This window comes from Nelumbo nucifera, chromosome 3, assembly GCF_055504915.1.
Source record: "Nelumbo nucifera cultivar China Antique chromosome 3, China Antique-T2T, whole genome shotgun sequence".
Classification (NCBI taxonomy): Eukaryota; Viridiplantae; Streptophyta; class Magnoliopsida; order Proteales; family Nelumbonaceae; genus Nelumbo; species Nelumbo nucifera.
Genome location: NC_142651.1, coordinates 109,929,251 through 109,956,141, shown reverse-complemented (window position 1 = coordinate 109,956,141; position 26,891 = coordinate 109,929,251). Strand labels below are relative to the sequence as shown.

The window sequence follows — 26,891 nt, the reverse complement described above, 5'->3', positions numbered from 1 at the left end:
TGATGCAATCCTCTATGAGTGATCATTCTACCTTTATGTCATCTCAACCCAAGCAAAATACTAGCAAGCATCCCATTGCAGAGAAGGTCGAGGATGTTATTTGTGAGTACTGCAAGAAGCCAAGACACACTAAAGAAAGGTGCTGGAAGCTCAATCCTCATCTAAAACTAGAGAAGTACAAAATCGGGAAGAAGGGAAATGCTCACTTGGCTATAGTTGGTAATGATGCATAGCCCTCGGATGTGCTTGACTCTGCTAATGTGATGGACAAACTCAGGAATATATTGTTGCAGCTAGAGAAGGGTGGTACATCCTCATTATATGGTTTTGGACTTAGTAATCTATCTAGTTCATATGCTAAGACAGGTACTGCACTTGCTTGTTCCACCTCCTTTAGCCCATGGATTGTAGACTCTGGGGCTAGTGCCCATATGACTGGTATGTCTTCACATTTTACCTCATATAAGTTAACCCCGAGGAAGGGCAAGATTACTGTTGTGGATGGATCTCAGACCCCAATCTCGGGTCAGGATGAAGTCAAAATCACTAATAACCTTTCTCTTGACTCTATTCTACATTTGCCTGGGCCACAAAAAAATTTATTGTCTGTTAGTTCTCTAACAAAATCCCACAATTGCTCAGTGACCTTTTTTCCCACCCATTGTGTTTTTTAGGACTAGAGAATGGGGAAGATGATTGGAAGTGGGCATGAAATGGATGGAGTCTACCTCTTGGATGGACCTTTAGAGCATGGATTATCAAGCCAGATTGAGTCTTGTTCCAATGAGAAAATGAGTCTTTTGAAATTATGGCATTGTCTCCTTGGTCATATGTCTATCAATTCTGTCAAGTTTTTGTTTCCAAACTTGTTTGATTCTGTGTCCAAATTGAATTTTGAACGTGAAGTTTGTCATTTATCCAAACAATGTAGAAACACATATTTTGCAAGCAGTAAAAGAAGTAATGTTGCTTTCCATTTGATCCATACTGATGTTTGAGGCCCATATGCTGTCCCCTGTATGGGGGGGTATAGATATTTCATTCTCTTCGTTGATGACTACAGTCGGTATACATGGCTTTACTTAATGAAAAGTAGAGATGAAGTTCCTATGATTGTTCAAAACTTCATGAATATGGTCGAGACACAATTTGAAAAAAGAGTTAAGATAATAAGATCTGACAATGCCAAGGAATACTTTGAACATCACTTGCATAGATTTCTTGAAGACAGGGGCACTAATCACCAAAGTTCATGTAGTCATACTCCACAACAAAATGGGGTGGCTGAAAGAAAAAACAAGCATGTGGTTGAAGTTGCTCGAGGCTTATTGTTCCAAACTTATGTTCCAACTTGTTTCTGGTGTGATGCTATTGAGACAGTTATATATCTCATTAACAGACTCCCATCGAGGGTCCTTAACCTTCATTTTGGAAAGAGATATGTCTCTAAGGATGTTACCTTTTTGGAATCCTCTTCCTTTTTCCAGTTATCTCGTTCTTCTCTTCAGGGGGAGAATGCAAGTGAAGATCAAACTCCCTTCTGCCTTCCTGTTCCTACCTCTATTCCTTCTCCTCCTCCTCCTCCTCCTCCTCCTCCTGTGTGTCGACCTTGGTCTTGGCAACAGTTTTTCATTAGGCGCAGTAAGAGGGTCGCTTCTAAAGCAGAATGCCCATCACAATCTGATTCCCCAAACTTAGGTAATCTTGAACCTCCTAACAATCCTATTATTAATTCTGACCTTGATCTTTCTATTGCCATTCGAAAAGGGAAGAGGACATGTAGCAAGTATCCTATCACTAACTATGTGTCTTATGATGCTCTCTCCCCTTCCTATTATGCCTATATTTCTAGTATCTCTTCTGTTTCCATCCCTTGTAGTGTTATAGAGGCAATGCAGTGCCCCAATTAGAAGGAAGCTATGAACCAAGAAATGGAGGCCCTAATAAAGAACCAGACTTGGGAGGTTGTTCCTTGCCCTAAAGATAAGATCCCTGTTGGGTGTAAGTGGGTTTATACTGTTAAGCACAAGGCAGATGATTCAATTGAAAGATACAAAGCTTGGCTTGTAGCCAAAGGATACACTCAGACTTATGGCATTGATTATCTGGAAACCTTTGCTCCAATTGCTAAAATGAACTCCATTCATGTGATCATGTCTCTTGCTGCCCATTATTCGTGGCCTTTATATCAAATGGATGTAAAGAATGCCTTCCTTAATGGGGTCTTACAAGAGGAAGTGTATATAGACTTACCACTTGGGGTAAGTTTCCTTAACAGTGATGGAAAAGTGTGCCGCTTGAAGAAGTCTTTGTATGGGCTAAAACAGTCTCCAAGAGCATGGTTTGACAAGTTCAGGAATGCCATCTTAAAGATTGGCTTTTCTCAATGTCAAGCTAACCATACCTTATTTATTAGAAGAGTTGATGGTAGAGTAACAATGTTGATAGTATATGTTGATGACATTGTTGTGACAGGTGATGATATCATAAGTATCTCTCAGTTAAAGTCATTCCTTACTTCTAAATTTGAGATTAAGGACCTTGGTGATCTCCGATACTTTCTTGGCATTGAAGTTGCAAGATCCAATAAGGGGATTTTTCTGTCACAAAGGAAATATGTACTTGATTTGCTTCATGAGGTTGGGAAATTAGGGTGTAAGCCTGTAGAAACTCCAATTGATCCCAACCACAAGTTGAACTCTACTGAAGGAGAAGTTCTTCCAAACAGAGGGGTATATCGGAGATTGGTGGGACACCTTTTGTATCTTTGTTTGACTAGACCTGACATTTCCTATGCTGTTGGAGTGGTTAGCCAATATATACATGAACCTAGGACATCTCATATGCAGGCAATTAACAGAATTTTAGCCTACCTGAAAGGATGCCCTAGCAAAGGGATGTTGTATTCCAACCACAGCCATCTAGAGATTGAGGCTTACACAGATGCTGATTGGGTAGGGTCCATCGATGATAGAAGATCTACATCCAGTTATTGTGCCTTAGTTGGAGGCAATGTAGTTTCCTGGAGAAGTAAGAAACAATTTGTAGTTGTTCGTTCTAGTGCTGAGGCAATGTACAGGGCAATGGATCATGGAGTGTCTGAACTACTCTGGTTGAAGACTTTATTGACTGAGATGGGCATTCAAGCAAATGTTCCAATGAGACTATATTGTGACAACCAAGCAGCCATAAATATTGCTCACAATCCTGTCCAACATGATCGTACAAAGAATATTGAGGTGGATAGACACTTTATTAGAGAAAGAATTGCTAGTGGAGAGATTTTCCTTCCTTACGTAAGGTCAGAAAACCAACTAGCTGATTGCCTCACTAAAGGTGTTCACCATCCAAAGTTTTCTAAGAACCTTTCAAAGCTGGGCATGATTGACATATATGCTCAGCTTGAGGGGGAGTGTTGAGAATGGTTAGACAAGAGTGTTTTTGGTCATTTTCTCCTTCCTTGTACTCTCTTTGTATTTGGGCACCCAGATAGGGGCCTTCTTGTAATTATTAATTTTCAATTATAAAGTGAACTTTTGAGGGTGTGAACTGTGAACATCACACACCTCTCGACACTTCCCTTTCTTCTTCCTCTTCTTCTTCTTTTCTTCTCTCTTTTCTTTCACTCTCTTGAAACCCTAATTTCTGCAGCTCATTTAAAGTACCTTGAGTTTGTAGAGTTTGAGACCTTAGGGGCTTGATGACAGTCCTTAGTGGGTGGTTCACATGTGGACTAGTAAGGTTATTGGTGTTAGAACCCTCTGCTTCAGCTCCTCCATGTAGAGTACCGGTGCTGTTTTTCTCTTCTTGTTCTTCCATCAACACTTTGACTTGAGCTTCTAGGGTGTCCACTCGATTAATAAGTGCGAGCAGCAACTCTTTTTTAGCTTGTTCACTTAATCTTCCTCTCATGTTTTTACCATGGTAATGAGCCATTTGAAAACCTGATGCTCTGATACCAAAACTGATGTAGTAGGGCTGGAACAAACTAACACAAGACAGAAAGAGAGAGGAAGAGAGAGTAGAAAGGGTAGAGAAAGAGAAAAGAGAGAGAAATCCCAAGGAATCACTCCAAGGGGTCCTAGAATCAATCTGGGGTTTGTAGGAGTAGAAATCACTTATTGCAGTTTTAGATAAATTCCTTGTGAAGAGAAAGAAGAAGGTAAAGAGTTTCAGTAGTAGAGAAGAACAGAGGAGAAGAAAAGGAATAGGATGTCAACCAGAATTGAATTAGTTCTGGCTGCCAACCTCTCTTTGTACTATATACTCAACTTAAAAGAATAAGAGATTACAAGAATGCCCTTAGTAGGGCGGCTACTTAAGTAGCTGAACAGTTACAACTTAAAAACATAAAACTAATGGGCCTAAAGCCCAACAACTTCCTAACTTAACAACTTAAAAATAAGAAATAAATAACTGGGCCCAATAAGTAGAAATCGGCTCAACTCAACACTCCCCCTCAAGTTGGGAGTAAATGTCACACATTCCCGACTTGCGTAGATCATGCTCCAGCTTGTTTCTTGCAACACCTTTTGTGAGAACATCAGCAAGCTGCAAATCAGAAGCAATGTATGGGAGACAAACTTCCCCAGAAGTCACCCTTTCTCTGATGAAATGTCTATCCACTTCAATGTGCTTTGTCTGGTCATTTTGAATTGGGTTATGGGAAATGTTAATTGCTGCCTGATTATCACAGTACAACATAATAGGTTCTTCTGCCTTTACACCAATCTCTCTTAGCAAGGAACGAATCCAAAGAAGTTCTGAAACTCCATGTGCCATTGCCCTGTATTCTGTTTCTGCACTTGATCTTGCCACCACTGTCTGTTTCTTACTTTTCCACGAGACTAGGTTACCCCCAACAATGGTGCAGACTCCTGAAGTAGATCTCCTGTCATCAAGGCATCCTACCCAATCAACATCTGTATAAGCCTCTAGCTTCAACTGACCATGATCAGCAAATAGTATGCCTCTGCCTGGGTGTCCCTTCAGATAAGCAAGAATCCTGTCAGTAGCCTCCCAATGCTGGACTCGTGGGGCATGCATGTATTGACTCACCACACTCACTGCATAGGAGATGTCTGGTCTTGTCATACACAAATACATCAGCTGTCCCACAAGTCTCTGATATCTCCCAATGTCCTTTACCAACTCACCTTCTGATGCATTAATTCTATGATTCTGATCAATAGGAATACTAACTGCCTTTGTTCCAAGCTTCCCTGTTTCTTGTAGAAGACCTAGAACATACTTCCTCTGAGAAATGAAGATTCTATGTTTTGATCTTGCAACTTCAATTCCCAAGAAGTACTTAAGCTCTCCAAGATCCTTAATTTCAAATTCCCTGCGTAGATTCTTCTTCAAACTGTTAATCTCACTTAGGTCATTCCCTGTGACAACAATATCATCCGCATAAACAATTAGGACTGACACCAAGGATCCCCTCCGCTTCACAAACAAGGTATGGTTAGATTGAGTCTGAGAGTAGCCAAAAAGCAACCAAGGCCTTCCTGAACCTATCAAACCATGCTCTGGGTGGCTGCTTTAAACCATAAAGTGACTTCTTAAGTCTGCATACCTTTCCCTTTTCAGCATCACTGTAGAAACTAGTAGGAAGATCCATATACACTTCCTCTTGCAGATCTCCATTTAGGAAAGCATTCTTCACATCAAGTTGAAACAAGGGCCAAGAGTATGTGGCAGCAAGAGAAATAAGTATCTGAACATAAGTCATCTTTGCAACTGGTGCAAATGTCTCTAAGTAATCAGTGCCATAGGTTTGTGTGTACCCTTTTGCAACAAGTCTGGCCTTATACCTTTCTATACTTCCATCTGCCTTATATTTGACTATGTAAACCCATTTGCATCCAATAGTTTCCTTGCCCTCAGGTAGACCCACAATCTCCCATGTTTGATTCTTAATTAAGGCTTCCATCTCTTCCTGCATAGCTGTCTTCCACTTAGGTTTGGAGAGAGCCTTATTGACACCCTTGGGTATAGATACAAAGTCAAGAGAGGAAAGGAAAGCACGGTAGGAAGGAGAAAGTCCACTGTAGGATAAATACTGTGAAATACAATGAGCAGTACACTTTTTCTTCCCTTTTCTGAGAGCAATAGGAAGGTCCAGGTTATTTGTAATGGGATAAGTAGAATCAATGGGAACTGAAACAATAGAGGGATCAAGAGGAATACCTGAATCCGTGTCAGGATTCAGGTAGTAGAATCAATGAGTTCTGATGTAGTGGGATCAACCTCCCTGTGAAGTCTCTATCGTGAGTAACGTTGAGAAGCAAGACGCAAGGGAGGTGGTAAGGTAGGTGACATAGGACGATCAGACACAAGAGTGGACACAAGAACTGGAACCGGAAGAGGGATAGACTACTCACTCACTTCGCCAAAACACTCCCCTTGAGAAGGATTCTTCGAGAAGAAGGATGTGGACTCAAAAAGGGTGACATCCATAGTAACATACCGACTCCCAGAGACTGGATCATAGCATTAATACCCTTTCTGATTTTCTGCATATCCAAAGAAGACACACTTCTTTGCCTTCGGATGAAGCTTCGAATGATAAGGACCAAGAATATGTGCAAAGCAAACACACCCAAACACTCTGAGAGGAATATGGAACATCTCCTCCTCAGGAAAAAGGAGACTGAATGGGGTGCTGAATCCAAGTATACGGGAGGGCACCCTGTTAACCAAAAAGACTACTGTGAGAACTGCATTACCCCTAAAACGAACTGGAACTGTAGATGTGATCATCATGCTTCTTGCAATCTCAACAATGTGCCTGTTCTTCCTTTCTGCAACACCATTCTGCTGTGGACTGTAGGAACAACTGCTCTGATGGATAACATCATATTCTAACAGATACGTAGCAAGATGTTTTTCAAAATATTCCCTAGTATTGTCTGATCTAAACACCTTTATTCGTATCCCAAACTGTATTAGCACCATCTGATGAAATTGCCTTACCAAGGATGGTACCTCACCTCGGGATCTCATTAAGTAAATCCAAGAATATCGAGAAAAATCATCCACAAATAAGAGAAAATATTGATAACCACCCATAGAAGGAACATGATAAGGTCCCCACACCTCAGAATAAATAACATCAAAAGGAGATGAACATTTTTTATTACTAGCTTTAAAGGAATGTCTACAATGTTTTACAAGTTGACAACCTTCACACTCCGGGCTTGACAAATCAACAGACTCAAAAAGCTTTGGAAACAAGAAACTCAAAGAAGAAAAAGACAGATAACCTAAATGATTATGCCAAAGCATAATTTGACTCATAGACCCTGACTCACTATCCCTGCTGACATGATGACCCTGATGAGGAGGAAGCACATCCAGAAGGTAGATTCCATTCACTTCACAACCACTCCCAATCGTCCTCTTTGAATCCAGATCCTGCAAAATACAATGATCAGGAGAAAAAATTACTGAACAGTTCAGGTTCTTAGTCAAACTACTAACAGATAATAGGTTAGTACTCAATCTGGGAACACGAAGGACAGAGGGAAGGGAAATGGAATCACTAATCTTGATAGACCCCTTCCCAGCAATGAGAACATGAGATCCATCAGCTGTAGAGACTCTGTCTCCTCCAGAACAGAGTTGGTAAGAGGAAAAGATAGTGAAACTATGGGTTATGTGCTCTGAGGTTCCAGAACCTATAATCCAAGGAGGCCCATCCTTAACTGTAGTAGAAACATAATTTGCAGTAGCATGTGAACTACCTGTGTGAGCAGAGGAAGTAGAGTGTGCCCCACCAGAACGACATGTACCTGGCTGTCCACTTGTTACTAAATTAGAATTGATTGTATCCTACTGATTTAGGAACTGCCTATATCTCTCAAGTTCGGCCCTCACTGTAGCAACTGTAGTGGGAGGGGCCGTTATGTCACCAGTGACTGCCATGTGAGCATTTCCCTTCTTGTTTTTGAGTCTATTTGGCACCAAATGAGGATGAAGCTTCTAGCAAGTATCTCTTGTGTGTTTAGGCTTTTTACAGTAGTCACAAATCAATTCCTTTTTGTCTTCCTTCTTGATTTCACTACCACCCCGGTCTTCACTTTGTTTAGGTCTTATAGTGCTAACCATGGTTGATTGATCAAAACCAGAATTTTTCATTATCACATTTCTCCCGCTCTCTTCCCCTGACACAAAGGCATATGCTTGGGAGAGAGTAACACTGTCCCTGGAAAGAATGTGTTGTCTTGCAATATCATACTCGGGATTAAGGCCAACAAGAAATTCAAAAACCTTATACTTCTCTAGGAGCTTCTGATAGGCAGCTGCATCCTTAGTGGTTTCCCAAACAACTGTCTCCAGATGGTCAATCTCCTGCCACAGGGTTTTAAGGGCTGAAAAGTAAACAACAATAGGTTTATCTCCTTGCCTTGTAGCAATAATCTGATTTCTCAACTGATAAGTCCTAGCAACATTCTCCCTCTGTGAATAGGTTTCTGTAACCCCATCCCATATTTCCTTAGTTGTATTTGCCCACAAAAAAATTTTACTTATATGGGGCAGCATCAAATTACACAGCTAAATCATCACCATATAGTTTTCCTGTACCCACCGGGAGCTGTTAGTTTCGGGTTTCACTTCTTCACCAGTGATATACCCTAACTTCCCACGAGCACCAATGGCCATCTCTGCAGATTGTGACCATTCTAAGTAATTTGAACCATCCAACTTAACTGTAGTAATGGTTCCAGCCCCGAAAAGGTCTCCGACACCTCCTCCTATTGGTTCCATTTCACTCCCAGGCTTGTTTTCAACTCTGTTACCCTCCATAATTATCAAAAAGGGGGTAGAAGGTTACTGTAATATGCAAGAATATCAAATAAATCACTTTTGGTACCAACGACACCATTCTGGTGCCTAGATGGTCATCTCACAAAAGATTCCTTTTTTGCGGGACGGGAGAAGAGAGAGAAGAGGCAGCCACTCTCTCCAGAAACCTCCAAAGAATCCTAAAAAATCAGGGCGCCACTTCCTAGGTAAAAATTGAAGAGTCCAACAGAAATAGGACTCTCCCCCTTTCTCCAGTTTCTCCTGATTTTGATGGGAAATCCTAGACTAGCTACAGGGCAAATAGATCCACCAAAAAATCCAAAAACTGGGCTTACCTGAGATCTTCGATCAACCTCTTAAATCACCATGCAGTCGGTCGATCTAGGACTGCATGATAGAACAGCTCAAGGAACCTTCGGCTTCTCTGATACGAAGTAGAAATCACTTATTTTAGTTTTAGATAAATTCCTTGTGAAGAGAAAGAAGAAGGTGAAGAGTTTCAGCAGTAGAGAAGAAAAGGAGTAGGATGTCAGCTAGAATTGAATTAGTTTTGGCCGCCAACCTCTCTTTGTATTATATACTCAACTTAAAAGAATAAGAGATTACAAGAATGCCCTTAGTAGGGCGGCTACTTAAGTAACTGAACAGTTACAACATAAAAATATAAAACTAATGGGCCTAAAGCCCAACAACTTCCTAACTTGACAACTTAAAAATAAGAAATAAATAAATAGGCCCAATAACTAGAAATAGGCCCAACTCAACAGTAGGAATCACTCCATACAGCAAGAGAGCTCTTAAGAAATCTTCATTCATCCCTTAACCTCAAAAGGAAGAGAATACATCTATTTATAGAGTGACTTGTGTGGCCCGGAACACTGTTCACCATAATTATAAAAAGTACCACTCTTTGTCTTGTGCACCAAGAAACACAATAACTTTCTATCTATTAATGCAAATAAACTGAAAATTGAAAAACAAGCACTAATAAGCTATAGGAACAAGATGCTATAGCTCAAATCCACATTGGGCTGGTCAAAATGACGAAAGTACCCCTGACCAGATCAGTCCAAGTCCCAAGAGTCTTCTCCATGCCAAATCAGAACCTGTTTGTTGGCCTTCTTCTTATGAGAATTGGTTTTATAATGCATGGACCGATCCCCATCAGTTCCCCTCTCCATTTGAGAAGTTCTGTAATCTATCCGAATGGCCTCTGTCACATGGAAAAAAAAAGTGCGCCTTTGGCCCACCTTTTGAACTGAATCTTAAGCTGCAAAGTCTAGCATCATTTGTAAAAATTGAATAAAACATGGGTACTGCAGAGTGCAGAGGCTTCTCTATCAGAGGCGGACAATAGATTTTCTGGTTAATTGGTGGAGTAAGGCTAAACCGGTCCCTAACATCTACACCATCAAGAATATGATTTGGGATTCATATGTCACAAAAGTCAAATAACGGCTCCATAGGCATGTCTGAACAGCCAGTCAAAATATCATGTTCCCGGAACTGGCTAGTATTTCCTTAACTGGTGTAGTGTGTTCCAGTGCTATGGTTTTCAGTCTACAGTGCTCCAACCATGGTGCAGTAATCATCAATCATTTTGATCATTAATGTATACACGGTTGTTGTACCACCGTCACTTGGATTAAGTTGGCATGTTAATAATGCATTCATCTATTTTCTTTGCATCTTTTCTTTTAGGGTTCTTGGCAACTTTGCCAAGTTGTTGCATGCTTATGCTTTTTCTGAAGTATTGGAATCTTCTATTGGACAGGTCTTCTCAAAACTGTTAGGTTCAAATCATCAAGAAGCCAAGATAAATATCCTCAAAGATGTCAGTGGCATCATCAGGCCTGGAAGGTAGGTAGAAAAGCTTCTTTAACTTTCAGTGAATAATTAGAAAGGAATTATCACATATACATGTACTTTTCTGGGGTATGGTTGTGTGGCTATTGGTACCTTTTTAAGGACTAATTGCCTTTTTCGCTCAACTGTTGTTAAAGAAATTGTTGTTCCAAAAGAGAAGTTTTGCCATTCTTTAGACTGTTTCTAGACCATGACCCCTTTCTAGATGTCAGATAGGTTAATAAGAAAGACAGTTATGATTGTCCATTTCAATCTAGTTTTTTTTTAATATATCTCCTTGGTGAAGTGAATCACATAATCCTACTTGCCTGCAATATAACACTGTCATAGTGCTTCTCTATTGATAACTTCTTTCTACAATCTACCATTGTGTGTACTTTAGGTTTTCATCATTGTACAAGGATTATCTGGTAAATAATTCAATATCATATGAATTTCAAATAGCTCCAGAAAGACATCCCTTTCCGCATTTTCCTAAGCCATAAAAGAAGAATTCATAGTATTATCCAAGTAATCACACTCATGTAGGCTTGTCTGGGTTGCAGGATGACTCTGTTGCTTGGCCCTCCAGGATGTGGGAAAACCACTTTGTTGCTGGCACTTTCAGGGAAATTAGACCAAAACCTCAAGGTTTTGTACATTTGATCTCTTATGAAAACCCTGTGAAAATCCAACTTATAGAATAACAGATAAACAATGCATATGGTTATGAACATAGTTCAGTAAATCAATAATTTTCAAACTATATACAGCATTCTTAAGAGAGGAATGGTAATGGAAAGATGAATTGATTGAGTTGGGTAGATCATGTGTTATTGTTCTAAAATTCAATTGGACTTGCTTATATTTTCAAATAAAGACTTGTAAAAGGCTTGATTATCTGTATAAAAATGAAAAGTTCTGGTTTCAATTTGTTCATAGTGTCAGCCAAGAATGCCACATACAAAAGGTGGCTTAGGTTACATTCTTGAACTTGTACGCACAAAGCACCTCAATATGTACATATAGTCAAGCTTTCCTGCAGGGAAAGATGAAGTTAAAGCGAAAATGAATACACAATTTAAGTAAAAATTGAATGTTTAAGCTGATTTTCCTTATTTTTACCAACACCGTGAATTCTGGTTCTTATCAAAGATTTTTTTTTTCTCTTAAACTACTTTCTAGATCACAGGTGAAATATCTTACAATGGTTACAGTTTAGAAGAATTTATTCCTCAGAAGACATCAGCTTACATAAGCCAACATGACTTGCACATTCCCGAGATGACTGTAAGAGAAACACTTGATTTCTCAGCTTGCTGTCAGGGTGTTGGAAGCCGAGCAGGTAGGCTGTCCTTGGTCACATATTTACAGTGGTTTGGTTGTAGGTTTGTTATCTATCTATGTTCAAAACTTGTTTTGTAACCCATTATATGTCTGTCAAGATATTATGAAGGAGGTCAGTAGAAGGGAGAAACAGGCAGGGATTGTTCCAGATCCAGATATTGATACCTACATGAAGGTATTACATCAGCATATCTGCTTGTCCTTGCTCAATGTTTTCTGTTACAGCCTTATAGGTATGAGCACAAATAAAAGGCTGTCCAATATGAGGGCCAAAAGTTTGCACTGATGTTAAAAGAGACTCAAAACAGTGTTGCTATGGATAAACATGTAAGAATTGGATATAATGGTTTTATCACATACCTGGTGAGAACATATACAGGCATAAGTAATAAAAAGTTTAAGAGGATCTAATGGCACTGAAGTCATTATACACGATGGAGCCAAAGTACTTGTAACACAATTTGATTTGTAGCCATCACATGGAACCAACGTTTATTGAACCAAAATCCAGTTGATGGACCAACACATTCTGTGGCAGGTGGCCCACAATTCTTTTTCTTGTTTGACATACAACATTGATGAATGAGAAAAAAACCTCCAGATTATTTCTAATACTTCTGATCAGTCCGAGTTGGGGTGTACCTCAGATGGTTGGGGCTATCTGACCTGTAGAGTTCTTACCATAACCAATCCAAGAGGAGTTGCATAGAATGGAAGTCCATATACGCATGTATACCTCATTTGCAGCAGAACATGTTTGGACCCTAATCCTGGGATTCTTTTAGTGCATTGAAGGTATCTCTGCTGTGTTCTATTGTGGTATACTGACACGTCCCTTGTTTTCATCTTTTATATGAAATTTAAACATTTCTCTAATTCCCAACCACAAGGAAAAACACCCTAGGACTTTAGCTAAAAGAAAAAAGCCATACTTAAGTATGTATACAGTTCTTTGTTGTCAATCTGCTTGTGAACAAGCGAGGAGAAATCATGTGCAACATGGTATCATCCCTTATTTTTATATGATTAGATAGCCTGTTATGTTCCTATGCTGGTAACTATGGTATATACTGTTTAACAGGCAATTTCGGTTGATGGCCTTGAGAAAAGCCTTCAAACAGACTACATATTAAAGGTAGTTGTCTTCAATAGAGATGACATGATGCTTTTTCTTGGTTAACCCATATGTCTACTACTGCTATGTTTGCACTGATTTTTCTCACATATCAATTCTTCCCAGATCCTTGGACTTGATATATGCGCTGACACATTGGTTGGAGATGCTATGAGAAGAGGCATATCAGGTGGTCAAAAGAAGAGACTGACAACAGGTAGTGTGTCATAAAACGAATTAATTTATTTTGGTAGAAAACGGCTTTTCCAGTTTATTCAACAATGACCTTAGTTTGGTAGGATCCAGAGCCTAGCCAGTTTTATACTACTATGTAGGGGCATATGATGAAAAACCTTGTTTTAAGTGCTGCTTCATGTTTCAGTTTCATATCCTTCAATTTATTATCAGCGTTCTAATAGGTGTCCCCCTTAAATCCTATCATGTAGGGGAGATGATTGTGGGTCCAACAAAAGCTCTGTTTATGGATGAAATATCAACTGGCTTAGATAGTTCCACCACGTTTCAAATTATTACCTGTCTTCAACATCTGGTGCATATCACAGATGCTACAGCATTGATTTCACTTCTTCAGCCAGCACCAGAGACCTACGATCTCTTTGATGATATTGTATTGATGGCAGAAGGGAAGATTGTATACCATGGTTCACGCAATCATGTTCTCGAGTTCTTTGAAGATTGTGGATTTAGGTGTCCAGAAAGAAAAGGAGCTGCTGACTTCCTCCAAGAGGTGCAGAGCAGCTTATTCTTCTTTCTTACTCTCTGTCTCTCTACTAGAGCTGTTAACACAACTTTAGCTACTACAAATAAAAACTAATCAAGCATAAAGCTGTCACTATACAAAAAGGCCCTACCGGTTTTAGCTGTAGAGTTCTGCTCTCTAGGGATCCATTGAATCTGCAATCTGTTTCCATCTTCTGAGAAAGTTAGAAGGAATGGAATATACGTGTACTCTAAGGAGAGGAGCATTCAATTTGGAGATTATTCTTAATGCTAGTTAGTTTGTAATTGTGTAGACTATATGCCATAAGGAATATGAAGGCCATATGAATGCAGGTATAAGACATCATTTTTTGTTTAGTGAAACTTAAATTATGACCCCTATTTGCAATCTCATATTTTGTTTGATTGGAAACCCATGTTAAAATACTTAGGGACTCCATGTTTGTTTGAAAAGGAATTCATTTTAATCACATATGCACAGTCAATGACTCTTGGTGTTCTTTTTGTTGTTGTTTTTGTTGTTTGATTTACCTTATCAAGGTGAAGCTATTTGATTTTTCCACCTATTTTCAGGTTCTCTCTCGAAAGGATCAAGCACAATATTGGAAACATATAGAGCTACCTTATAGATTTGTTTCTGTTGATGAATTCTCTAGAAAGTTCAAGGAATACCATATTGGACAGAATCTAGAACAAGATCTCTTGAAGCCATATGATAAGTCCCAGAGCCACAAGAGTGCATTATCCTTTAGAGTGTACTCCCTAACTAAATGGGAGCTCTTTAGAGCTTGCATGACAAGGGAATTTCTTCTCATGAGGAGGAACTCTTTTATATATGTGTTCAAAACAACTCAGGTAGCTACCATTACATTAGGTATTTTGTCATTCTTATCAATAATATTAATATATCGTGTTAAGGCGTTGGGAAAGCTAACAGCATCTTCACATCCTCTTACAGCTTGTTATCATTGCATCCATCACAATGACTGTTTTTCTGCGGACTCGAATGGATGTTGATGTGGTTCATGCAAATTACTACATGGGTTCTCTATTTTATGCACTTGTCATACTTCTTGTTGATGGATACCCAGAGTTATCCATGACCATTGCAAGACTTGCTGTTTTTCACAAGCAGAAAGCTCTGTATTTTTATCCAGCTTGGGCTTATGCTATCCCAGCCGCTGTTCTGAAGATTCCACTTTCTTTAATTGAGTCCTTGGTTTGGACATCCCTTACTTACTATGTCATTGGATACAGTCCTGATATCAGAAGGTGTGTCATGTTGAAGCCCAAATTTTAGTAGACAAACCAAACACACTTTAGGTAGACTGTAGACCCAACTAATAGCATGTTGTGGAAGTGGTATAGGTCCAGTATGATGGGACCCACACTTCAATGTAGAATAACTGAAGGGTCATATATGCCCCCCTCCCAAAAAAAAAGAAAAAAAATTGACAAAAGAGAATCAACAAGTAAAGAAATTAAAAGTTGGAGTCTGTAACATCTTATGTATTGGTTACCTTGGAAAAAGATGAGAGGAACTAGTTGATTATTTTTTTGATAAATTAAGAGGAATAAGTTGATAAATGGGTCTCAGAATATAATAGTCCTGTTTTTATACCTTTTAGAGTGGATACCTTGAGTGTGCAGGTTCAAACCCTCCTGCACACATGTTTCTAGGTATCAGTAGATTCAGTACATGTTTGGAAGGTCAAAAAATTATTTTTATTGCACGCATGGTTGATTCTCTCTTCAGAGTACTGTAAGATAATTTTGGATACAGAAATTGCATAGTTCATTTTGGACTAATGTATATCTATTTTTATGTTTCTTAGGTTCTTCTGCCAGTTCCTTCTACTCTTCGCTGTGCATCTAACATCGATATCCATGTTCCGTTTTGTTGCCTCAGTCTTCCAGACTGTGGTTTCTGCTATGACAGCTGGCAGTTTTTCATTATTATTTGTCTTTTTATTTGGTGGTTTCATTATCCCAAAATGTAAGGTGGCATCTTTACTTATTACCTCCAGACTAAGTTCTCAAATGGATTTACTTAATGGTTTTATGGATGCAGCCTCTATGCCTGCTTGGTTGAAGTGGGGATTCTGGGTTTCCCCATTGACATATGGTGAAATAGGGATAACTGTAAATGAATTCCATGCTCCACGATGGCTAAAGGTGAGCATCAAACTGCCCAATGCGATATCTTTTGTGATTGAGGCAACTTAGGTAGCTTACTGTTACATTATAGTGATGTTATTGCCAATGTTCTATGGATGTTCACTGCATACGTGAAAATGATTGGGCCCACTTCTTTGATGCATTGTTAAATCAGATCTATGTTGGTGTTGGCATACTAAGATGTCAAATGACTCGAATCATCTTATTGATGGATCTTTCTCCTTTTCATTTAATTCCACCATATGTTTATCAAACATTTCAAAAGTACATAAGATTATAGGCTATGAACATTTGATCGTTCTGAATACATAGATATATCTTGGATGGAATGAGTAAATATATAGATATTTATCTTACATGGTACACGTAACTGTATGGCATATAATCTTATATATTTTCCCAAAAATAAATCTTGGTTTTACCCATAGTTAGGTTTGTCTGATTACAATGAAATTGTTGGTCATTCATTCTTCAGTAATTGCCCTCTCTGTTTCCTCTTTATAGATGTCATCCACAAACACAACTATAGGGGAACAATTACTTGAAAGCCGTGGATTAAACTTCAATGGATACTTTTATTGGATATCACTCGGTGCCTTATTTGGATTTTCTATACTTTTCAATATTGGTTTTACCCTGGCCTTAACTTTTCTAAAGCGTAAGTTCATCTTTTGTTGCTTCATATGACTATTAAGAAAACAATATATTTGTACATGGTAACCTACTTGCCTTTGATACACGTCCAGCTCCAACCTCTCGGTCTTTTATTTCATATGAAAAACTCTCTCAAATACAAGGAACAGAATATTCAATCAATGGTGCATATGTTGAGGAAGACCCCACTGATATTCCTTCTTTAACCACATCAGAACCTAAAAAAGGTGAGATCAGTTCCCTAATTATCTATTTTATTGTTGACAATGTTAATAGAAAATGAATTCTTGTCAATGTCAAGCCTGACATTGCTGGTACCTAGCTGATGGAGGAGGATAGCATGCAGCTGAAAGCTAATGTAAATTTTTATATCCATGATCGTTTATTGAATCCTTGAATCCCCATATAGTTGGCACAAGGCTTTGTTGAGTCAGCTTGATAGTTTTATTGAATCTTATGCAGAGTAAGTGGCAGCTGCTGCTCTACCATGATGAATATTATCTTAGATTTGATTCTCCTGCCTTACTTAAGAATCCCATGGCTGATTTTACAGGAAGGATGGTTTTACCTTTTCAACCTCTAACAGTAACATTTCAGGATGTACAGTACTATGTTGACGTTCCTGTGGTAATCATGTTAAAACAACTTTTCTTTTTGCACTTAATTTGAATAATGTGTCAAATATAGGAAGAAACCAGATTAGATGAATTGAATAAACCTTCAACCATTTTGGTCTCAGGAAATGAGAGAGCATGGTTTCACAGAGAAGAAGCTCCAGCTTCTTCAAGATATTACAGGTGCTTTCAGGCCTGGTGTTCTTACAGCATTGATGGGTGTCAGTGGAGCTGGGAAAACAACTCTGATGGATGTTCTTTCTGGAAGGAAAACCAGTGGTACTATTGAAGGAGAAATAAGAATTGGTGGGTATCCCAAGGTGCAAGAGACATTTGCTCGGATATCAGGTTACTGTGAGCAGACTGATATACATTCTCCACAAATCACCGTAGAAGAATCTGTAATATATTCTGCTTGGCTGCGGCTCCCACCTGAAATTGATTCAAATACTAAAGCTGTAAAGATTCCTTAATCAAGAACTGAACTTTTTTCTTTCTGAAGGTATCTTTGAGACAACCTTATAGTAAAACTGGTGGAACATGTTTTTTGCAGGAATTTGTAAATGAAGTCCTTGAAACCATTGAACTTGATGAAATTAAAGATGCTTTAGTAGGAATACCTGGTATTAGTGGTCTATCAACTGAGCAACGCAAACGTCTTACCATAGCTGTGGAGCTTGTTGCGAACCCATCTATTATCTTCATGGATGAACCTACTTCAGGCTTGGATGCAAGAGCTGCTGCGATTGTCATGCGGGCAGTTAAGAATGTAGTCAATACAGGAAGAACAATTGTTTGCACTATTCACCAACCAAGTATTGATATCTTTGAGTCATTTGATGAGGTAAAATCCACCATTTCTATGGTGAATTCTGAAGATAAATAGTATATTTGAAACACATGATGGGCTGTAATATTCACTACTGTGAAACCATTTGTCTGTCTCTTGGAGCCCGAGAATGATGCTTCCCACACTCAGCACACTTGGTTCAGATTTTTTGAGTTGGATATTTTATGAATTCAATAAGTAAGACACCCCAAAATGTTCAGAGTCATAAAGGCTCATCACCGAATGTTGGTCCCAGTTATATGGAGTCTTGGGAAGGGTGGACTGGATTGTCATAACTTTTTGGCATTTTTTGCATGGAGTGGCCACTCTCAGACTCGAACCTGCTTTCTCATACTTGACAGCCCGAGATTTTACAACAAATTTGGTCCTTTCACTTGTATTCCGTCAATAACAATAAATACTTTTCGACTATCTACCTTTCTTTAAGATTCTCAATCTTTAACTCAATATTTGAGAGTTAATATCTTTTATTTAGTGTTTAGTTGATCTGCATATTGGCTTTGCCCCATTCAATAGAGGACCACCTTTGTCCATCCGCAGAAATGTTTAATAGATTTCTTAATAGCCATGAGGTTTCTTCTTGATTGCCCACCTAAGGAGTCAGCACCATTTATGTAAGCATCATCTGTGGTTCTTCTTGAGTAGTACATAATTTTTCATGCAGCAGTTACAAAATTCTTTTGCACAATTTGAGTTGCATCTTTTGGGAGTTCCATTAATCAGGTATTTGAATATGCTATCTATATGCTTCATGTCACGTTTATTATGCTGGAATTTGATCAACTTTGTTGGAACTTGAAAAGTAGACATGGTGTCACCATTTTCTATCTTTTCATTTTTCTTTATATCTAACGCTGTAGTGTGATTTAAATACATTGGTTACCAGTCCAATGACAATTTGCTCTTCTTGCAGTTGATTTTAATGAAAACTGGAGGAAGCATAATCTACTCTGGACCATTGGGTCAGCATTCAAGTAGGGTTATTGAATATTTTGAGGTAAGTTTGAAATGAGAATACTTACAAATTTTGAGATTTTATTTTCTCCATCATTCAGTTTTTTATATAACTTCTCCTTATTTTTATCAAATGAATTGTCAGAACATCTTGATTTTGCTAACTCTATTTTTCCAATAGAGTATCCCAGGGGTGCCAAAGATTAAAGACAACTATAATCCAGCAACATGGATGCTGGAGGTCACTTCTTCATCTGCAGAAGCAGAACTTGCTGTGGACTTTTCCAAACTTTATAGGGAGTCGGTATTTTATGAGTGAGTACAACTACGAGCTATTAATTCCTACAGCAGTGCCTAAGGGGAAATCATGGGATGACACTGTTGTATAGTATTATAAGCATAACATTTCTATGGTATGGCAGTACATGTGCTTACTGATTATGGTCAATCTAATTAATTTCCCACCTAGAATATTATATAATTGTCAGATGATTTCGATTTTAACTGTAATGAATTGCGTCTTATGCACCTTCTTGGAAAAGGTCCTGAAAATTTTCTTCCTTTTAGATTGTTTGATATTGAACCATCCGATTTGATTTAACATTTAGCTAGTGATTTTATCAGTTGGATTTAGTGATTAATAAAACAGGAAAATGAAAGTGTCATGCATTCATGTTACGATACATAACAAAGATGGCAACAGGAAACCAAAGGCTCAAGTTTTAGTTTCCTAATAAGTATTGAACATCTTCAGATCTACTCTATCACTAGGAGAATCAAAACAAAAATATGGGGAAATTGAAGCTTTCACAAATTAAGGATTGATAGCTATTTATCAAATGCCACATGAAATCTGCATGGATCAGCATTTGCAAAAATAGAAAGGAAAGACGAACAACATGCAATGAAGAACAAGTTCTTCAAGGATATGAGATCAAAATCTATAAAAAGTGATTCAAATTCAGAATGAAAATAAAGGGAAGTAATTTCAGCACATCACTTTTTTTATAAAAGCGGCACAACCAAATTATTGATCAAAATATACTTATTCTAAAAGACAAAAGCAGCACATCACTTTTTGGTAATGTGGAGTGTGCCCTAATCAGTTCTCAATAAATTAATTATGTGAAAATAATTCTTCGGACAATATTTTTCTTACTTCAAAATCTAGACCTATAAAACTTGACTAGATTTATCCAAAAAGAGAAAAGTAAAAAAAAAAAAAAGAATAAATCCCTCAAGTGAAAATATTTAGGAAAATCCAAAAGCTGAAGGGTAGCTGTATTTCAAAGTCATTGCATGACCCTTGGTTAAATAAAAGAAATTACTTATTTTTCTTCTTTTTTTGCACTTATGATGTTCTTCTGAGTGGATTTAACCAGAAAGGGATAAGTAAAAAAAGGAAACCCTCAAATAAAATTAATTTAGCAGATCTAAAAGGAAAGGAAACCATATTTCAAACTTTTCTTTACATCATAGTATGATCATTGATTTAAAATAAAGGGATTTTTTTATAGATTTCTCCATTTCCTTTTCTAGGTTTGTCATGATTTCTTCTTACTTTTCTTTTTTTTTTTTTCTTTTGAAGCCAAAGGCTAACTTTCATTGAAGAATGCTCAGATTACAAGAAACCAACGCATAGACTGAACAACTACCAAGAGACCCAACAAAAGAAGCAGAAAGACACAAGCAAAATAATACTGATAAAACAACAAAGACATTTAAACTAAGTAAACTGATCACCAGGGAGTGTTGTCTTGCAAGGAGGGCTCTTCTTAGGAGAGCCTTCAAGGGGTGGGCCTGGTCTCTTAAATTCCATTACATTTCCCAAGCAAACAAACTTCTCCTTCAAATCCTTCCCAAAATGTTTATCCTGTGACAACAGTTTCCAATTAGACATAGGGACAGACCTTGACCAGAAAATCTGGCCAACTAACCTTCCTTTTTGCTTATAAATAAATAAAATTATTCCAACCTTTGATACAATTAGAACACCTAAAATATAGGGACTTTAACAAAATCGCATGTTACTCTCTAACATTCTTGCATAGTTTTCTAGGGCAAGTTAAAAGTTAAAGCTAAAGTTTCCGGTTGTCATAAAATTTCTTTCAATACATAATACAAGATATGGTTATCTTAAAACCATGGTTATGGTTTATGGGCATTTTCTATTGTGTTCTGGTTGCAGGGACAACAAAGAGCTAGTGAAGCAATTAAGCATTCCACCTCCTGGTTCAAAGGACTTGCATTTTTCTACCCGTTTTCCACGGAATGGTTGGGAGCAGTTCAGAGCTTGCTTGTGGAAACAACACTTGTCCTATTGGAGAAGTCCTGCATACAACTTTATGCGACTTATGCATATGTTTATCTCATCTCTGGTGTTTGGAGTTCTGTTTTGGAATCAAGGGCAGAAGATGTAAGCCATTTAAACTTTATGAATGCTACAAGTAGAGGATATCCAATATATTATAAGAGTAATAGTCAAGCATGTATTAGTGAACCTGGAAAAGATAAAGATCAGAGGGCCTTCATACAATGGGTCCCATAAAAGATATTGGATGTCCTAGCTCTAAACCTCAGCCAATGTATTAACCTTCTGATATATCCCATTTCTTATATTTCACATTTTTTTGGATGAGTTATATATAAGTTAAATGCTTAGGATCACTTTATTTATTTGATTTATTATTTAAAATATCTATTAGGTGGGTTGTATCAATTGATGAATTCCAGTAAATTAATAACATGTAGACCACTTTATTGGTATGCTATTCCTAGATTATTGTTGGATTATGCAAGGGCAGATCAAGCTCTTCCAAAGCATGTTGTAGTAAACATGATGAAAAAAATTAGTAGAATTTGTAAAATATAGTCCTACTTGCAAATGGATGTGTTCGTTGATTTGCTTCATTTGGAAAGGGTAAGTACATCTCTAGGGGGAGAAAAAATGCTCTAGGACTATTCAGATTCTAATCCCTAGATATGTAACACTTTTTTGTTCTATGTTTCAAATGGTAATCAAGACTTTCTTACATTAACTAACATATTATTTTTATTTTTTTGAAGAAATAACCAACAGGACTTGTTCATTATACTTGGTTCAATGTTCATTGCTGTGATTTTCTTGGGCATTAACAACTGCTCATCAGTTTTGCCATTTATTTCCATAGAACGCACTGTTTTGTACCGGGAGAAATTTGCAGGAATGTATTCTTCATGGGCCTATTCCTTTGCACAGGTCAAAATTCTCTCTCAAAAACTCATAGAATATTCCACCCGTGGAGTATACCATATTCGATAATAAACATGATTTTTCTAAAACTGCATTTAGATTCAGTTAGATTCACTAATTCATCTGAACAATTTGATTAACTCATGTTGATTTGTCTTCTTTCTAAACCTTTTATTTTTGAGAGTTGGAAAAAATAAAGGAAGGTGTTTAAAATCGGCAGTATTCTATTTAAAGCTTTTCCCATGGATTTCTGCTCTATTTTATTTAAGGAACGTATCAGTTTTCATGCATTTTGTATTCCTCTCTTAATATTTCTGTTGTTTGCAATTGTTTATAAACTTTTCAAACTTATACCAAGCGGAACTTAATATTTATTGTTCTAAACTCTGTTATTAATCTTTTGAAGTCTACTTGATACTTTGTCCAAACATCTCAGGGTATTATATTATTAGTATTTCCTATATTTTCAGCTTAGGCAAACTTACAACTTGTTTTTGCAGGTGATAGTTGAGCTTCCCTACTTGTTTGCTCAAACGTTTCTGTTTGTGATTATTACATATCCAATGATTGGATACTACTCATCAGTCTATAAGATATTCTGGTATTTTTATGCCATGTTTTGTAACTTGGTCTACTTCAATTATCTTGGAATGCTGATAGTGGCATTGACACCAAATGTTCAAGTGGCTGCCATACTGTCCTCTGCCTTCTACACCATGCTCAATTTGTTTGCTGGGTTTCTGATGCCCAAACCGGTAAGACAACCACTAACTTGGATGTGTGTGGTCATTTGCTCCTTTTTTGTGCCTCAAGCTACTCATATCATCTTCCTACCATGACATGGGTATCTGCACAGTGTGGATTCCTGTGAAAAAAAGACTATTTGCGCTGACCTTTCTATGATGAAATCAATAGCTTGAGTTTAGAGTTTCAGAACCGATAATAAGGTATAGTTGGCATGTGTCCATAATTTAGAGGATTGAAGATAAATGGGAAAAAATAAGCTTTCAACACTGGTAATTGTTCCTTTTTGTTGCATTCATTTTGATAGTGGAGTAAAGTGCTGCATTCATTTGTAGGACACGTCTAACTGTCGGTTCTAATCCTTTCAATGTGAAACATGTGACAACTTGTAAGGGTGGCCATAACCACGAATCCTATAGGTCCACAGCCAAGAAGCTTACATATATTTATATGATGCACAAGTCCTTGTAAAATGGAAATAACAATAATAGGAAAACAAGAACTATTTAATATTTTTCTCATGTTGTTTTTTGGTTCTTTATGTGTGTGTGTGTGAATGTGGGTGTGGGTGTGGGTGTGGGTGGGGGAAAGCAGACATTCCACCACTAGACTCAGATGAGACATATGACAATACAAGCTGATGTCTGAGCCCCAAGGGCATCCTGTCCCATGTAAGAGTCCCCTTTACCAAGTAGCCACATTTCAGTCTCTATGTTGAAGAAACAAGCCTTGGTCAAGAACAGCTACACTAGATTTCATCCAAAGAATTGCATTTACTGAGCCACTTTCAATTGCAAATGGGTCATCCAACCCCTGAGAAAAAGATGCTTACCGGCTAAGCCAATTATTTATCTAAGCAAGTGAAGATGCATTCAGATTGACTGTTGTGGAATAAGCTTACCAGGTGTAGGACCTATAATTAATAATGTACCAACAAAACATGTATGAGACTGACCCATATATGTGCCTTTCTTGCAGCGAATTCCGAAATGGTGGATTTGGTTGTATTATATTTGCCCCACATCTTGGACACTGAACGGTCTCTTAACATCACAATATGGGGATATAAACAAGGAGATATTGGTATTTGGTGAAACAAAAACAGTGGCTGCCTTCTTAAGGGATTACTATGGGTATGACCATGATCGTTTGGCCCTTGTGGCCATTGTCCTTTTGGTCTTTCCTCTTGTCTTGGCATCTCTTTTTGCATACTGTATAGGAAGGTTGAATTTTCAGAGGAGGTAAATTGTGTACAAAATATAAACCAACCATATCCGAAATCTCTGAATGCTGTTGTATATTGTCTCACATCTCCCAAAAGAAATTATCATATATCAAGTAATTTAAATTGTTAAAATGTTGTGTATGAATTAATGCAGCAGTGACTTGGATTATTATTAAATGTAGCTAGTAAGATAGTGTTTTAGAAATTCTGTATTGTCTATAAGGGCCTTTGCAACGAGCAAGGTAAATTCACCCAAACATGCCATTCTTTTTCTTTCTCATTCTACTTTCATATATATTTTTTCTTTATTCCAAAAACCCCCAAATGAAAACCAGAACTTCGGTGGATGATGATGATGATGACAAATGTTAGCTGCCAAAATTTGCTAAAAGGGTGAAATTGGGAATTTGCTGGAAACCTCGACTGAGAGGGTGTTACTTCGATTATAGACCTAGGTTGATGAGGTGTCACTTGTAATCACAAAAGAGCATCAAAGGCCCAGAGTAATTTTGAATCAGGATGCAACACTTGCAGCCCTAAATTGGGAACAGCTCTCCATGAATGAAAAAAAAAATACAAATACTGAAATATTCCAAATAATTCCCAATTTCAACATTGTTATAAATATCGGCTGCAGCAATGAATAAACAAAAATATAGAAAATGTAGACCTGTTCATGGGCCAGGTTGGGCCAATCTTTTACCATTTTTATCAATAGAAAATGTCTAGCTTGAATTCGAGCCTGAATTTGGTCCGATAATTGAACCTATAATTGAGCCCAAACCCGAAGCCCAGTCTGAGTAGGAACAAGCCGTGAATTTTGACAAAAATGCAATTGATCGGTTATCACATTTATGATGTCAGTTATTTGGTTATAAGCCTTTTTTTTTAGGTATCATGTCTTTTTGGCATCATAGTTGAACCGCTTTTTTAAACCAATACAGATCAAGTAGACAGATATTGTGAGCATATTGAGTGATCACTTAGAAAATTTTTTGACACCTGTCCCTTAAAATACCCCAGTCTGAGACCGGATCTGCTCTTCACACAAGGCACCTCACAGCGACTTCACGCGCACATTTGGATGTGCCTGTGAGGCACCCATGTGTGAGGAGCAGATCCCGTTCCCCTCAGTCTATCTTTAAAAAAGATTAAAAACAACTTTTGGTACAGGCGTTAAAATATTTATTAAGTGAATATGCTTACAATTTTGTGTCCACTTATATCCGGACTCAAGAAGATCTACTGTACCGACTTGTCAAAAAAAGATCTACTGTACCTGTGTGCGACGAGGGTGCATTGGCAGCGACCGCAGTTGCTACATTATCCAATGACCTCCAATAAAAATTGAGCACACGAATCATATTTTTAAAATTTAATAAACATCTCTTACAATACAACCAAAAGCACTCTTACCTTCCTCCTTTAGAGAGGCATCAAATTTGATCATTATTCCGTTTTCTATAGTAGAGTGGGGGAGAATGACTGATCAGCCCAGCTCAGAATTCTCTAGCACCACCCTACAGAGGATGAATCCTGATCATGGATTGATGTCAAATCTACTGGCAGGATATGGTTTATAGGGGGGCTAGGGGTTATAATTCGGAATTCTACGATGAGCTGCAAAGTACTTTTCCCCCTTTTTTTGGGAGGGAACCCATCCTTGGTTAGAGTTTTTTATTTTGCCATTGGAGTCGTATCTATGTTTCTTTCTTTTAATGATAGACATTTTTGCCAAAAGGAAGCTTTGTTTTTATTGATGCAACCGTGTAACAGCCTTTCTTTTGGATCGTTTGTTTTTAAGTTATTTATTTGGATAAATGCTCTTATTTAGTAAATATTTTTCAAGAAACACTTATCCGGGTAAATACATTTAACAATATTCTTTTATTTCTTAAGTAAATAAGACAATGACCATTTTAGCCATAAAAAGTTACTATTAAATGGGGAGTTTTGTCCCATCTAGGGATGGCAACAAAACGAGTCTAAGGAGGGTTTTATAAATTCTAGACCCTACCCTGTCTCTCTATAAACCTCTCAACTCGTATCGGCCCCAAAACCTATAGTGGTTTGGATTTTGAGAATCCAAACCTATCTATACATGAAAATGCAAGATCCTCCTTGACCCTATCCTCTTTGTATTCAAGGGTAGGGATGGGTTGGGTTTAGAACCCTTATCTAATTTTTTTATTATTTTCTTATTATATATAACTTATAAACAAGTAAAATAACACAAATAAATAACAAAATTTCTAATTATTTAATTAAAACATATAAAAAAATGCATAAACTATCAATCATCTTTCCCATAATATTCAAAATATTATCTAAAAGCCATCCTTTCAAAGGGCGGGTACCTACGGGATAAGGGTGGAAATGTACATAATCTTTCCCCTCTCAATATCCTAAAAAAACGAGGGACCCTTTATTTCAAGTTTTGTATTCATAGTCCACTGGGAAGATAGGACTGGTTAAATCCTCTTGAGGATGATAATCATTTTTTTGGGCAAATTTTTAAACTATTCCCAAGATTTAGGAAATTAAGTAACTATCATATTGCTTTAAAGTATCCCTTCTGCTTC

The 26,891-nt window shown here is 37.6% G+C and overlaps 1 protein-coding gene across 3 annotated transcripts in view; it reads left to right on the top strand.

Annotated features, from left to right (window-relative positions):
* Positions 1 to 24,454, top strand: part of LOC104607127 (pleiotropic drug resistance protein 3-like) — a 32,104-nt gene extending 7,650 nt beyond the window's left edge. For 2 of the 3 annotated variants that reach the window (XM_019199390.2, XM_088899562.1), the window contains 22 exons: positions 10,586 to 10,671; positions 11,223 to 11,307; positions 11,842 to 12,001; positions 12,102 to 12,178; positions 13,085 to 13,138; positions 13,244 to 13,334; positions 13,564 to 13,865; positions 14,432 to 14,713; positions 14,817 to 15,130; positions 15,694 to 15,854; positions 15,930 to 16,033; positions 16,541 to 16,694; positions 16,783 to 16,917; positions 17,244 to 17,317; positions 17,430 to 17,762; positions 17,858 to 18,148; positions 19,068 to 19,151; positions 19,290 to 19,423; positions 21,297 to 21,524; positions 22,175 to 22,346; positions 22,841 to 23,095; positions 24,063 to 24,454. In XM_019199390.2, the coding sequence (XP_019054935.2) occupies positions 10,586 to 10,671; positions 11,223 to 11,307; positions 11,842 to 12,001; positions 12,102 to 12,178; positions 13,085 to 13,138; positions 13,244 to 13,334; positions 13,564 to 13,865; positions 14,432 to 14,713; positions 14,817 to 15,130; positions 15,694 to 15,854; positions 15,930 to 16,033; positions 16,541 to 16,694; positions 16,783 to 16,917; positions 17,244 to 17,317; positions 17,430 to 17,762; positions 17,858 to 18,148; positions 19,068 to 19,151; positions 19,290 to 19,423; positions 21,297 to 21,524; positions 22,175 to 22,346; positions 22,841 to 23,095; positions 24,063 to 24,329 (3,843 nt within the window). In that variant the 3' untranslated portion in view covers positions 24,330 to 24,454. Of the gene's footprint in view, positions 1 to 10,585; positions 10,672 to 11,222; positions 11,308 to 11,841; positions 12,002 to 12,101; positions 12,179 to 13,084; positions 13,139 to 13,243; positions 13,335 to 13,563; positions 13,866 to 14,431; positions 14,714 to 14,816; positions 15,131 to 15,693; positions 15,855 to 15,929; positions 16,034 to 16,540; positions 16,695 to 16,782; positions 16,918 to 17,243; positions 17,318 to 17,429; positions 17,763 to 17,857; positions 18,149 to 19,067; positions 19,152 to 19,289; positions 19,424 to 21,296; positions 21,525 to 22,174; positions 22,347 to 22,840; positions 23,096 to 24,062 lie in introns of those variants that run through there. The other variant, XM_010272660.3, reaches the window with a different exon arrangement.
* Positions 24,455 to 26,891: the final 2,437 nt, after the last annotated feature.